The 14,349-nt window shown below is 45.0% G+C and overlaps 1 protein-coding gene across 1 annotated transcript in view; it reads right to left on the bottom strand.

Annotated features, from left to right (window-relative positions):
• LOC147712728 (6-phosphofructo-2-kinase/fructose-2,6-bisphosphatase 2-like) overlaps positions 1–14,349 on the bottom strand; it is a 235,129-nt gene that overhangs the window by 44,570 nt on the left and 176,210 nt on the right. The window contains exon 10 of the mRNA XM_086919698.1: positions 1,565–1,711. Within this exon, the coding sequence (XP_086775824.1) occupies positions 1,565–1,711 (147 nt within the window). The remainder of the gene's footprint in view (positions 1–1,564; positions 1,712–14,349) is intronic.

The following is a 14,349-nucleotide window of genomic DNA, read 5'->3' on the forward strand; positions in this document are numbered from 1 at the left end:
CCCTCGAGAGTGCCACCAGATGGGAGGATGGCAGAGTCTTAACACAGACGTCCGATAGTGATCCACCCAGCTTCACATTCAGCCTGGCAAGAGCAGAAGCATTCTTAGAAAGCGAACTACTGTCCTACCTACATTCTCATTACGGTTTGTGTTACTAGTAAGCTACCCATACAACAAATAGTAAAGAATGAATGTACTGTCAGTCGTATCTCCAGCATCTTGGTGGAAATAAAAAAAAAAACTGTTCTTCTGTCTCCAGCTGATCTGTGAATGAAGGCAGCAGGAGGCTGGAAAGGGTAGGAATAATACAAACCACTTCCAGTCTGATTAAGAAGGTGTCGGTGGTGCCCATCGACAATCACAGACACAGTTAATTACTGACCATAGCATATTTTGCTAAATAATGAACTCTACACTACTTTCTGCTAATAATAATCAACCTAACTAAATATGCCAAAGCTAAGCTAATTATATGAAGCTCAGGATTTAGAGCTTCATAGGAAGTTGTATTGCTCTTTTAGGGTTTTGTAATTGATCTGCTTTGAAGTACATAAAAAGGCCGGGTGGCTACCCACACATCAAAGAAATCACAAAGCTTAGCAACTGTGAAGGGTGTATCAATAAGGCTTTTATAACAGGAGTGGGATTTTTACCTAGGGTGGGTGTTACTATTACACCTACACAGAAAACATTATTAGTGTTGACTTTTAAATAGTAAATAGATTTCCATGATACACTAGGCTCTAGGTGGGTCCATGGGTGCTTTTTCATCCAGGGCTAGGGATGGTGCTGGCCTTCACATCAGCAGATAATGAAATGGTGGTCCACCTTGAACTTTCCATTGAAATATATTGTTCCGGAGAGATGGACATTTAGTAGGTAAACTGATAGTTTTGGGTAGGTGGGATAGGTTGGGTGGCAGATTGCCATATGATCCGTCTTCTTCCTGAAAAAGTATTTATGCTACCAAAATGCAACAGAAACCCTTTCACATTTTATGTTACACACAGATTCACATAAACAGTATCAGAGAGTCATGCTTAAGCTAATATGATCTGCTTGGTGCAGAGCAACAGAAGCACTAGGAGATGTGGGAAAGAAGCGACAACCATATCACAAATTTGCTGTTTGCAGTTTCTTTCACTCTCTTATTACAGTAGTAAAGTAAGAATTATGTCCTGTACCAAAAATAAAAAGTTATAATCATGCTCACGTTAATAGAACTTGAGTCTTGATTTGTTTTTTTAAACCTTGACTATACAACTTCTCTCTAAAAGAATCTAATAGGGTAGGGAATTAAGAAAGGGGAAAAGTGGAATTGCTATCGTCTTATTTTTTTATTTAAATATAATTCTCATCCTTGCAGTCTGGCCATATAATGGTAAGCATGCCCTGCCTCAAGAATACAGAAATATAATTTTTACACATTCATGTTTCCTTCTCAAAATAAAACCTGAAAACCACCACCCTTGCAACAGCCCTCAACATCCCTTTTACAAACAACCAAGCAGAAACATTTAGCTTTCATCCCCACAATGAACAGATCATAAAGAATGTCACTCACTGCATCAATCTCATTCAAGATTTTCCACTGTTCATAGGCTACCCCAAGTGCTTCAGCCGTCTGGATCGTTCTCTTCAATTGGCTTGTCCAAACCTTCAAGTCAACAATTTCCTGCTCTTCAATAAACTGACGAAGTGCCTGGGAAAACTGAAACAAGGAGGTTTTTATCATTAAATACCACTTTAAGAAGAAGCACACGCTCCGGAAAAAAATTAATTTGATATGTTTTTGACAAGTCAAAGAACTGCCATCTATGAAGAATAACATTATGGTGGTGCCATGGTGAATATAAAATTTCCTAGCTATTGTGAAGGAAAGTCTCAATTCTATAAAGGACACAGAGGCGAGGATTATGCATTAAACGGTCTCCATTTATTGCTCAGTAGTCCATATTAACTTTATCAAGATCACAAACAATAGAACAAGAAGTCCCATGAGTCTTTATAACAAAAAACAATGTCTCCCATTCACAACTCTCTAACTCTCCATAAGACAATCCACAAGGAAACCCACTCTCACTTTTTGCGTGTGAAGAACAAGTTACTTACCTTCTGTAACTCTTTTTCTGGTAGTTACAGTATCTGCCTGTGGATTCCTCACCTTGTGAATATCCCCCTGCGTCAGCAGCATTCGGAAATTCTTTTTGTAGTTTCGCGTCGACGTGGACCGACGTCACAGAGGCACGGCATCGCGCGCGACTCCGCTGACGTCACCGACACCATATCAGGCCCACGCCAGCGTGATAACATCAGTTCTGCCCTTTTTTCCGTGCCTTCAAGGCACACGGACTGACCGATGACAGAAGAAATAAACACAGTATACACAGTACACAAATGTCAAAATAACACACATAGTGTGTAACCAAAGAAGGAAATTAAATGCGCAATAAACATAATAACCATTTCCTTTGACAATATATATATATATATATATATATATATATATATATATTACCTACTGGCGGTCGCCAGTAGGTATATATAGTTAGGATTTTTTCCCTATGGGATTTCTGAAAATTCTATGTCTAATAACTTTGGCGTTTGTGGACGGAATCGGCTGAAATTTTCAGGAAAATGGCACATTTTGTTTCTGAGCAGCTCCTGGAAATTTGGGGGGGGTTTCGTCAAGGGGGGGCTGAGAAAAAAGGGGGGTCCCAAAACGCGTTTTTAACATTGAGTTTTCCATAGGGCGGTTGGACTCACTTTTAGCTCGAACGGCTGAATGGATTTGCACGAAACTTGGCAAAATTGTAGGGACTGTTAGCCCGATGTGCCTTTGCTAGGTCTCAATATATGTGCTTCAGTGGATTTTGAGAAATTAACGTTTAAATCAAGATATATATCTGTAACAGCGCTCCGGGCAGCGCTCCGGTTCGCGAACTTTTCGCGTATCGGAACTTTGCGAAGCGAAGCTGATTGGCTCTCCGGTGTCTGTCAACATTCTAAACAGTCCGGTGCGGCCGCCATCTTGTCTCTCGGTAGGATCGAGAGACAAGAGGAGGCCAAAACAAAGGGGGAAATGAAGGAAAGGGGGCAAGGTAGACCCCTTCTGACCCCCTAGGATTGATGAGGGGGATATTATAGAGCCACGCCGGGCCCAAAAAAAAAAAAAAAAAAAATCAGATTTTTTCGCCGTAGAGACGCGTCTTGGTTCGCGAACCGGGCAGCTAACCGGGCAGCTAACCGGGAAGCTAACCGGCAGTGTAACCCAAAAAAAAAAAAAAAATCAGATTTTTTCGCCGTAGAGACGCGTCTTGGTACGCGAACCGGGCAGCTAACCGGGCAGCTAACCGGGAAGCTAACCGGCAGTGTAAGGGGAGTCTGAGGAGTAGCTGATTGGCTGTCAATATTGTAAACAGTCCGGAGCGGCCGCCATCTTGTCTCTCGGTAGGATCGAGAGACAAGAGGAGGCCAAAACAAAGGGGGAAATGAAGGAAAGAGGGCAAGGTAGACCCCTTCTGACCCCCTAGGATTGATGAGGGGGATATTATAAAGCCACGTGGGGCCAAAAAAAAACAAACAAAAAAATCCGATTTTTTCGCCGTAGAGACGCGTCTTGGTACGCGAACTGGGCAGCTAACCGGGCAGCTACCGGGAAGCTAATCGGCAGTGTAACGGGAGTCTGAGGAGAAGCTGATTGGCTGTTATCATTGTAAACAGTCTGGAGCGGCCGCCATCTTGTCTCTCTGTGGGATCGAGAGACAAGAGGTGGAAAAAAAAAAAGGTGTAAATGAATGAAAGGGGTAAGGCAGACCCCTCCTGAACCCCTAGGATTGATGAGGGGGCTATTAAAGTTCCCTGGGGGGTGAAAAAAAAAAAGTTGCGATTTTTCGCGGTAAAGGTGCTTCCTGGTACGTTAACCGGGCAGCTAACCGGCAGCGTAACGGGAGTCCGACATATTGTGTTTTTTGAACGTTTGTGATATGTGCACGTGTGGATTTTGTCTAATTAAGGTTAAAAAAATATATATATATCTTTAAGCGTGTTCTGGCGCGCTTACGTTTTGGGTTTGGTTTGCGCTGCAGAGACGATACGTCACGGTTATGCGATGCATCATGAGGCGTCTCACGGGCTACGTGATACGTCACTTAATAAAGAATATATTTTACAGCTATAGATATCAGCTTTTAAAAAACCAATGAAATTCACAGAAAAAACCATAGGTTATAGACCATATATAGTTAGGAATTTGCATTTACAAAACCTTGAAAATTCACTGAAAAAACCATAGGTTATAGACCATATATAGTTAGGGATTAGCATTTAAAAAACCTTATTTTATTTGCACAAAACCATTGAAATTCCATATATAGTTAGTTGCACTAACTATATATCGCGGACCCGCAATCCACTGCTAATGATGTCACATATTACATCATTCATGACATGGTCAGTGACATCACTGATGACATCACTGATGACATCTCTGATGACATCACTGATGACATCTCTGATGACATCTCTGATGACATCACTGATGACATCACTGATGACATCTCAAATGACATCACTGATGACATCACTGACATCTCATTTGACATTACTGATTAAGACATATTTTAACTTTACAGAAACATACAGTCACTGGGTGTTGTCATCAGTGATGTCATCAGTGATGTCATTTGAGATGTCATCAGTGATGTCATCAGTGATGTCACTGACCATGTCATGAATGATGTAATATGTGACATCATTAGCAGTGGATTGCGGGTCCGCGATATATAGTTAGTGCAACTAATGGAATTTCAATGGTTTTGTGCAAATAAAATAAGGTTTTTTAAATGCTAATCCCTAACTATATATGGTCTATAACCTATGGTTTTTTCAGTGAATATATATATATATATATATATATATACACACATATATATATATACATATATATATACACATTTACAATACAACAATACAAGTATAGTAGAGTAGAGTGGACAACGGGGAGGCGGTGGGTCAGTGAGGAATCCACAGGCAGATACTGTATCTACCAGAAAAAGCGTTATCGAAGGTAAGTAACTTGTTCTTCTGATAGATACATCTGCCAGTGGATTCCTCACCTTGTGAATAGAGTCCCACAGCAGTCCCCACTCCCGGAGGAGGGTGTCCACTCTCCTATACCAGAAAATCCTGGAGGACAGCACGCGCAAAGTGACCCTCCCTCCTCACTTCGGCATCTAAGCAGTAATGCTTCGCAAAAGTATGGAGGGAGGCCCAAGTCGCAGCTTTACAAATGTCCTCAAGTGGAACACCCCTAGACAAAGCAGATGTGGATGACTTTGCTCTAGTAGAGTGAGCTCTTCTACCCTCTGGAGGGTCCTTACCCACCAGGGCGTAGCAGATCTTAATGCAGAGGATAATCCACCTCGAGAGCGTGCGCTTGTGCACCACCTTCCCCTTCTTGCAGCCAGCAAAACCTACGAACAGCTGGTCATCCAACCTGAACTCTCGTGTCCTGTCCAGGTAAAAGCTCACCGCCCTCTTAGGGTCCAAGCGGTGAAGTCTCTCCTCCTCCTTGGAAGGGTGAGGGGGGTGGATGAAAGGTAGGGAGGGTAACAGACTGCCCCAGATGGAAAGGAGTTACCACCTTAGGCAGAAAAGCAGCCTTGGTCTTAGAACCATTCTTTCAGCATGAATGGTGAAAAACGGGGGCTTAAAACCAAGAGCTTGAAGCTCACTTACCCTCCTTGCCGAGGTAATTGCCACCAGAAAAATAGTCTTGAAAGACAAAAGTCTCAAGGGACATGTGTGTAAAGGCTCAAAAGGTGAACCCATTAAAAACTTAAGAACAAGGTTCAAGTCCCATTGAGGTACAATAAAAGGTGTAGGAGGAAATTTATTTGTAAGGCCCTTAATGAAACGCAAAACAATTGGAGATTTAAACAAAGAGGGCTGGTCTGGCAAACAAAGGAAAGCCGACAAGGCCGACAAATAACCTTTGATAGTTGCCACTGCAAAACCCTGCTGGGCCAAAGAAAGTGCGAATTGAAGTATATTGGACAAACCAGACCTTAAAGGGTCAACAGACTTCTCCCCACACCAAACAACAAACTTAGACCATCTATAAGAATAAATGCACTTGGTAGAGTCACGCCTGGCCGACAAGATGACATCTACCACATCGTGCGGAAGAGAAAAGGAAATCAGATTGCCCCTTTCAATCTCCAGGCATGAAGGTTTTAGGTCTGGAGGTGGGGGTGTAGAACCTGCCCCTCCATCAGGGAGAGGAGATCTGCCCTGTGAAGGAGACGGAGCCGAGGGCACGAGGAGAGGTGGAGAAGATCTGTATACCACACCCTTCTTGGCCAATCCGGGGCGATCAATGTGACTTGGGCCCGGTCTTGGCGAATCTTCCTCAGAACCCGAGGAATCAAGGGTATGGGAGGAAACGCGTAAAGGAGTTGCGAGTCCCAACTCAACTGAAGCGCGTCCCCCAAGGCTCCCTGCATCGGAAACTGGAGGCTGCAGAATGACGGGCAGTGAGCATTCTCGTGAGTGGCGAACAGGTCCACCCGAGGAGTTCTCCACGTCCGGAAGACGTGACGAACTACCTCCGGGTGAAGCCTCCACTCGTGGTCGGCGGAGAACTGCAAACTGAGACTGTCTGCACGAACGTTCAGAACTCCGGCCAGATGATTTGCCATCAGACAAATCTGATGGTCCTGAACCCAGGAATTGAGACGCAGAACCTCTCTGCAGAGACACTGCGACCCCACTCCTCCCTGTTTTTTGACATACCACATTGCGGTCGTGTTGTCCGTCAGGACTTGAACTGACTGACCGCGAAAGGAAGGGAGGAAGGCCTTGAGTGCCAGACGTATCGCCCGCAACTCTAGAAGGTTGATGTGAAGCAACCTTTCCTCTAGAGACCAAAGACCCTTGACCTCCAGATCCCCCAGATGAGCACCCCACCCTAGAGTGGATGCATCCGTTATCACTGAGGCCAATGATGGAGGTAGATGAAAAGGCTTTCCTTGTAACAGGCTGCCTTCCAAACTCCACCAAGATAGATCCGCTGCAGTTTCTCTCAAGATCCTCACGGACTCCCTGAGATCTCCGCCGTGCTGATACCACTGCCTGCGGAGGCACCACTGGAGTGCTCTCATGTGCCAGCGTGCATGGTTGACCAACAGAATGCAAGAAGCCATCAGACCGAGCAAGCGAAGGACCTTCAGGACTGGAACGACCGCTCCATTGAAAAACAAAGGAATCCTTTCCTGTATGTTGCGAATCCTTTGAGCAGGAGGAAATGCACGACACACAGTTGTATTCAGTACCGCACCTATGAACAGGTTGCGCTGGGAGGGCACCAGGTGAGATTTGGGTACATTTATCGAAAAACCCAACCTGTGCAACAACTGAGTTGTCTCCTGCAGATGATGCAGCACTATCTCTGGAGATTTTGCTTTGATCAGCCAATCGTCCAGATACGGGAATACAGGTATCCCCGACATTCTGAGATGCGCAGCCACCACTGCCATCACCTTGGTGAAGACTCCAGGCGCAGTAGTAAGACCAAACAGAAGGACCGCAAACTGGTAGTGTTGCGAACCAACCGTGAAACGGAGATACTTTCTGTGCGACTTCAGGATTGGGATGTGAAAATACGCATCCTGCAAGTCGATCGACACCATCCAGTCTTCTTCCAGCAGCGCTTGAAGAACCTGTGCAAGGGTGAGCATCTTTAACTTCTCCTGCTTCAGGTAAAGGTTCAAGATCCTGAGATCTAGGATGGGCCAGAGTCTGCCATCCTTCTTGGGGATCAGAAAATACCGGGAGTAGCACCCCTAACCCCTCTCCTGCTCTGGTACCACCTCTATCGCACCCTTTCTGAACAGAGCCAGGACTTCTTCCTGCAGGAGCAGCAGATGGTCCTCTGAACAAAAACCCTGGCAAGGAGGTTAATTTGGGGGAAATTCCCGAAAGGGAAGAGCATACCCATTCTCCACGAGATTGAGAACCCAAAGATCTGAGGTAATCAATTCCCAATCTCGTAGAAAATGGGTAAGCCGGCCCCCAACTGGACCCACATGATCCGGAATGGCGGATCTAGGGCTGCTTTGCTGCGGTGGCAGGGGGCTGGGAAGGGGAAGAGGAGGAGGAGGAGGCTTGACGACCTCTAGAACGAGCTTGTTGTCTTCCTCTGTATTATTTATACAGCGTATTCTGCTGCTGTTGTGGCTGCTGCTGCGATGTTTTATAGGAACGAAAGGAAGACCTGCCAAATCCTCTGAAGCGCCTTCCAGTAGTATCCCTGGTTAGAAGTCCCAAAAATTTCGCTGTGGCCCTACTATCTTTGAAACGTTCCAAGGCAGCGTCAGCCTTCTTGCCAAACAATCCAGAACCATCAAATGGCAAGTCCATCAGAGCAGACTGAACATCCGCAGAGAACTCCAATGTTTTTAGCCACGCAGCTCTTCTAGCGGCCACCGAAGAGCCCATGACTTTCGGCACCGAATCAGCCGTGTCCAGCCCACTCTGAATCACCTGTCTCGCAGCAGCCTGAGTGTCCGTAATTACTTCCTGAAAATCCTTTCTATCCACTTCAGGAATTTTTGGCACAAAATGCTTCACGGAATCCATCATGGCATGGATGTACCGTCCCATAAGACAAGTTGCGTTGGTAGATTTTAATGCCATACTGACTGAAGAGAAGACATTTTTGGCCGCCTGATCTTGCTTTCTGGACTCCTTTTCCCCAGGAACCTGCGGAAAAGCCCCCATAGACTTCTTTGAGCAGGCAGCCTGCACAACCAAACTCTCAGGCAGAGGGTGTGTTGATAAAAAGTCTGGGTCACCAGGTGCAACCCTATACCTACTCGCCACAGACCTTGAAACCGCAGGAGCTGTTAAAGGCTCCTTCCAGACCTCATAAATGGGTTCAGCCAAAGCATCATTAAATGGCAGCATTGGCTCAATAACAGAAGAAGGTGAGTGAAGGACCTCTGTAAGAATATTAGATTTATATTCAGCGGTGGGCAGAGTAATGTTCAACAAGCTTGCTGCCTTTTTAATAACAACGTGATATGGCATCACATCCTTGGAAGGCACATCTGACACAGAAGCCAAATCCCACTCAGGAGACAATTCAAGTCCACTGGCCTCTCTCAGGTCATCAAAAGGATCATCAGAATCCTGTAACTCCCCTTCCTCAACATCTGCATAACGATACCTTTCTTCCTCCAACAGCCTCTGGGCTTCACGCTTCGACCTTTCCTTCGTAAACTAAGCAGACGGATCCGGAACCGACTTCGTCGGGGCCGGAGCCGGCGTGGAACCCGAAGTCGGGCGAGGTAGCTTCATCCGAGGTCGAACAGAATCCTGCCTCGGAGTCGTGGGCACCGGCGTCGATGGAATCGGCGTCGATTGAATTCTGCGTCGAAGGCTTCGCCGGCGTCGGAAAATGCCACTGCGGTGCTAGAGCCGGCATGAAAGGCATGAAGGGCGCAGGAGCATAAGCCTGGGGAACACCCAAGTTAAATGCCATAGGACCCGTGGGACCAACAGGTGCACCAGAGGGGTACATCGCCCTGGAGTAAACTCCGAACATTGCATTCAGCAACTGGGATGGATCCTGACCTGGAGCCGGAAAGGCTGGATATGGACCCCCTGGTTGCTCCCGAGGAGGCGGAGTCGTCACAATGTCGATCTCCTCCTCGGCCTGTGGCACCGGGGTCGACGAACCCGCTGGCACCAACACCTCATCATCACCAACCTCCTCCAACTCACCTTCATTCTCCCGACCAGAAGGATTAGACGGATCCGGAGAAGGGTTTGCATGCTGCTTCGGCGAATCCGGTGAATTCAGACGCGAAGCCTCATCATCAGGTCCTGAGCTTCCGACGCCGAAACCTCCACTTCCTTACGAAGTAGCCTCAATTGCGACTTCGGCCTCAAGCTCGAGTCCTTTCCTGATTGATGACGTGACTCATGACTCCTCTTCTTATGCTTCTTTCTAGAAGACTTTGAAGCATGTGCAGATGACTACTCCGATCACGACCTCGATCGAGACCTCGACCTTGAACGTCGAGACCAAGACTTCGAAGTCTTCTCATCTTTCTTGTTTTTTAGCTTTGCAACAAGAAGCTTCGTCTCCCTCTCCCAGAGGGCCTTCGGAGTCATCTTCTTGCATGATGGGCAATCCTTGACGTCATGGTCGGAGCTTAGACACCAGACGCAGCACTCATGCGGGTCAGTTATAGACATAGTCTTGCCACATTCCCCGCAAGCCTTAAAACCAGTCTTCTTCGAAGACATCTCGACAGAAGAACGAAGATACAGTGAAAATAATCACAGAGTAACAAAGTTACTAGAAAGCTACTGTACGATCCCAGAAAACCGTTAGCGTCGACGACACGGAAAAAAGGGAACTGATGTCATCACGCCGGCGTGGGCCTAATATGGTGTTGGTGACGTCAGCGGAGTCGGGCGCAATGCCGTGCCTCTGTGACGTCGGTCCACGTCGTCGCGAAGCCACAAAAAGAATTTACGAATGCTTCTGACGCAGGGGGATATTCACAAGGTGAGAAATCCACTGGCAGATGTATCTATCAGAATTATACACATACATACATATACCTTAGGATATATATATATCCAGGTGTACCATTAATACTTTTGTATTCTTCTGCGTGGTATAATTCTCATCATAGTGTGCTTAATAGAAATTACACTTTCCTCACAACAGCCAGGAAATGTATATTCTACGTAAGGACCAGGGGCTCAGATTATGCAAGTTCAAAGAGTAATGATCACTAATGATGCCACCTGTCACTGGTTTGAAATATTAACATTTTGAAAGTTGAATCGGATGACCAGTCAGTTGCATTTAGAATCTCTTCCAAGCGACCTTCCAAATACAAGCATAAGATCAGATAAGTTGGTAAAGCGCTGGAATGCCGCGGTTTCTTGGTGCTGAAAGTGTGAAGAGGGACTGCACTGTTCTACCAATGACCTAGTTAGGGGGAACAACACGGATTTTAGCAATTTCCTAAAATAGCTGCCTGTTGGATTGTAGTCTCATAGTGATAGGCATCTGATTTCACAGTTTGCTGCACAGTGTGATAGACTCCTACCTCCCCCTCTTGCTCTTCGAATTTTAGAGATATGAATGAGACCCACATTTGTGGATCTAAGATTTCTCGTGGGAGTGTACCATGAAAACAATTTCTTAATATCAACCAAACCACCTCCATATAGTGCCTTACGAACCAAACAGAGGGCCTTAAATTCTACTTGTTGTTGGATAGGGAGCCAATGTTGGGACCTTATGCCAGGCAAGGAGGGATGGCCTTTAGGAATGTTTAATAAAAATCATGCAGCAGCATTTTGTAATGATTGTAATTTAGTCCTCTGCACCTTGTCAATGCCCATAAAAAGCATAGGCAAAGTCAATAGGTTTTGCCTATGAAAGATCTCTTTGATTTGTCAATGTTTTCTAGACATGCTGCACAGCAGTGTGGGCTAAATACAACCTGGCATAAAGTTTAAAAAAACAAAACAGCGCTACAACAGTGTTGACCGCGTACTAGCATTTTTTTCTTTCAGCCATGTTGCACAGCAGCCTGAGTTGCTATGCAATTTGTCTAGAAAAAAAACATTCACTTGATGTTTTTCATGGAGGACGGAAGTGCTGGAGGGTGAAAACAGTGATGGGGCAGTTAGCAACACAACAGACATGGGAAGGAGGACTTGGGGCAAGCAACACAAGGGAGGTGTGGGGGAGGGGTAGGGAGCAGCAACACGATGCAGAGCAGGCAGGGGTGGGAAGTAAAGGCGAGAATGGTGGGAGGAGGAGGAAACTGGATACACGTAGTCAAATAGAGTGCATGTAAGAAAATAAAGAAAAAATATCTGTGTTAGCCTGCAGCCAATGGAATGTCATTGGTCGCAGACAGTAAGCTGTGCCAGGTCAATACATCACAGAATGGACACACAGTGGAAGCGCATGTAGAAAGCAGGAGGCACTGATCAATCAGAAGTAGGGAAACAGGAGTGACCAAGAAGCCAAGTCCAGTATACAGTAAAAAAAAAAAAAAACTACGTTGGCACTGACCAATGGAAAAAATATTACATATTACCACATCCTCTGCCACTACATCGACTCAAGGAGAACCTTAATCGAATCCTCCCCTCCCCTTTTCAGTTACCCAATTTATGACTGAATAATGTTTAACCCATTTCAAACAACTTAAAATTGAAGTTTTAATGGAGGCCAACCTCGTTGACACGTGAGATAGTGGAGTGTACTGGATAAATAGCAAAGAGTCATTGTGATATATGAATGAGTTGTATAACGAAACAAAATCTGTTCGGTACCTGGCAACCTAAAACCTAGCAAAGAATAGCTGCCATTTATGAAGCAGATAAATGATGAAGGGTATTTGCTACCTGCGTGGTAAGCTGGCAACAAGAGAACAACCTGTACTATATAACAAGACCATCAGTAAATTAAAACAGTAAAAACATCAGTTAGATATCTATATGAGCAGACTGGTTCCAAGTGCTGCAAACTGTCTTTATTTAGATCATGGTATTTGTAATCAGCGACCATTCCGTTCACTGAGCTATGCTGCCGGCAATACTACTAAAGAAACTCTGCTAAGTGACGAAGAGCAAGACAAAGAAAGAAAACATTTTCTGCTTTTTAACGAGCTGATGGATAATTCGTGAAGAATATCTGCCCACTGGATAAATACGGAATACCTCTGCTGTCTAACTGGTATCTGGGTAAACAAGTTGGAGTCTCGGCGTCGGCTCAACAGCCTGTGATTCTGGGCAAATTCCTTAATCTCCCTTTCCTTCAAAAAGAAAGCATTTGAAACTGAGGAAAGTGATTGGTGTTCATTTAAAGCGCTGATTCATTCTGGTCGAGTTTGCACTATTAAAAATGCTAAAAATATAAGAAATGTCCAACAGGTGTCTTTTATTGTCCTCTTTCCTCTGCGCATGCTTAGTTCATCCTAGAACGTCGCACTCTGAGGATTCCAAGAGAAGCACCTAAGATATTGTTTGGTCATGGTGATTGCAGATTGTATTAAATAAAAAGCTCTTTCCCTGGAGTCTGCCACCCCGTTATTGTTCCTGATCACAACACTAGTCCCTTTTGCTAAAACAGCTTGTGGCAACCTCTGTTGTAACATGACAGTAGGGGTAGCACTCCAACCGTTCATGTCAAAGTCTGGCACTTGTGATCACGCAGTGTTAAAAGTAAAAAACACCAGGTCACGAAATATATTTTAAAAAAAGTTGGTAATCAACTCACACCTCACCTAGCATAACTTAAATCCTCTATTTCCCGAGCACAGGAGCCAGCCAATTTGCGTGCAGTTAAAGACAAGACAATGTCAATTTTTGGTAACAAACACACCGCACTGTCATGACCGTAAACTAGAGGACTTTCATCACCGTGAACTGGATGGGGGGTGGGGCCAGAAACAACCAATTGCCAGCCGTGGTCTGACATGTTGTGCCATATTCATTAAAAGAGGACAACAAGGCTAAAATAATAGACACAAAAAATATTTTTGGGACTCCTTCAGGACTTTTCCCAGTGCTCACAGGTCTCAAGTCGATGTGCTGGCAAAGTATTTAAAACAGACCAAACGACAAAGAGCACATATCTACCTACGTAGCAGCATAGAATTGGTAGGTGAAAGAGTGGCGCACTACCAGTAGCGTTATTACACTCAATGTATTAAAAAACATATGTTTGTTTGAAAAAGCAGCACAGTCAAGTGGCAAGCATTGTTTATTCGCTATTTGTACGTCCAATGCGAAACTGCTTGATGAAGACCTGGAAAACGTGCAATTCTATTGTACTGATAGTCTATAACTGTTATGGAGTCCTTTTCCCATAAACATTGTTGATCAGGTAATCCTCCTTCAGTTTTCACTATTTGGAGCAGTCAATATAAAGAAGCAATGACAGGGCTGGAGGCGTATGCCAGCAACATGGGGGGTGAAGAATAACAGTCAGCAAAAAGATGCGCTGGTTTTGGAGTGCTTCAGATTTAAAAAAAATAGAGGGAAGGGGCAGGACAGAGGGTGTGGTGTAACTGTCGACCTTCAAGCTGGGGAGCCAGGTTTGAGACTGGTTGTTAGCTCGCAAGCACGCTTGAAATGAAACAGTTTAAAAAATAATAGTTGTGGAAAAGCGGATGGAAACAGTACTCCAGCACCAGAAAACTGATAAGAGACGAACACGAGGAACAATATGCTACAGCCAATAAAAACAGAGGGAAAGTACAGGAACCAATAAAAAGCAAAGGGGTGGGATGTAAGACACTTAAG

This window comes from Lissotriton vulgaris, chromosome 5, assembly GCF_964263255.1.
Source record: "Lissotriton vulgaris chromosome 5, aLisVul1.2, whole genome shotgun sequence".
NCBI classification, from domain to species: domain Eukaryota; kingdom Metazoa; phylum Chordata; class Amphibia; order Caudata; family Salamandridae; genus Lissotriton; species Lissotriton vulgaris.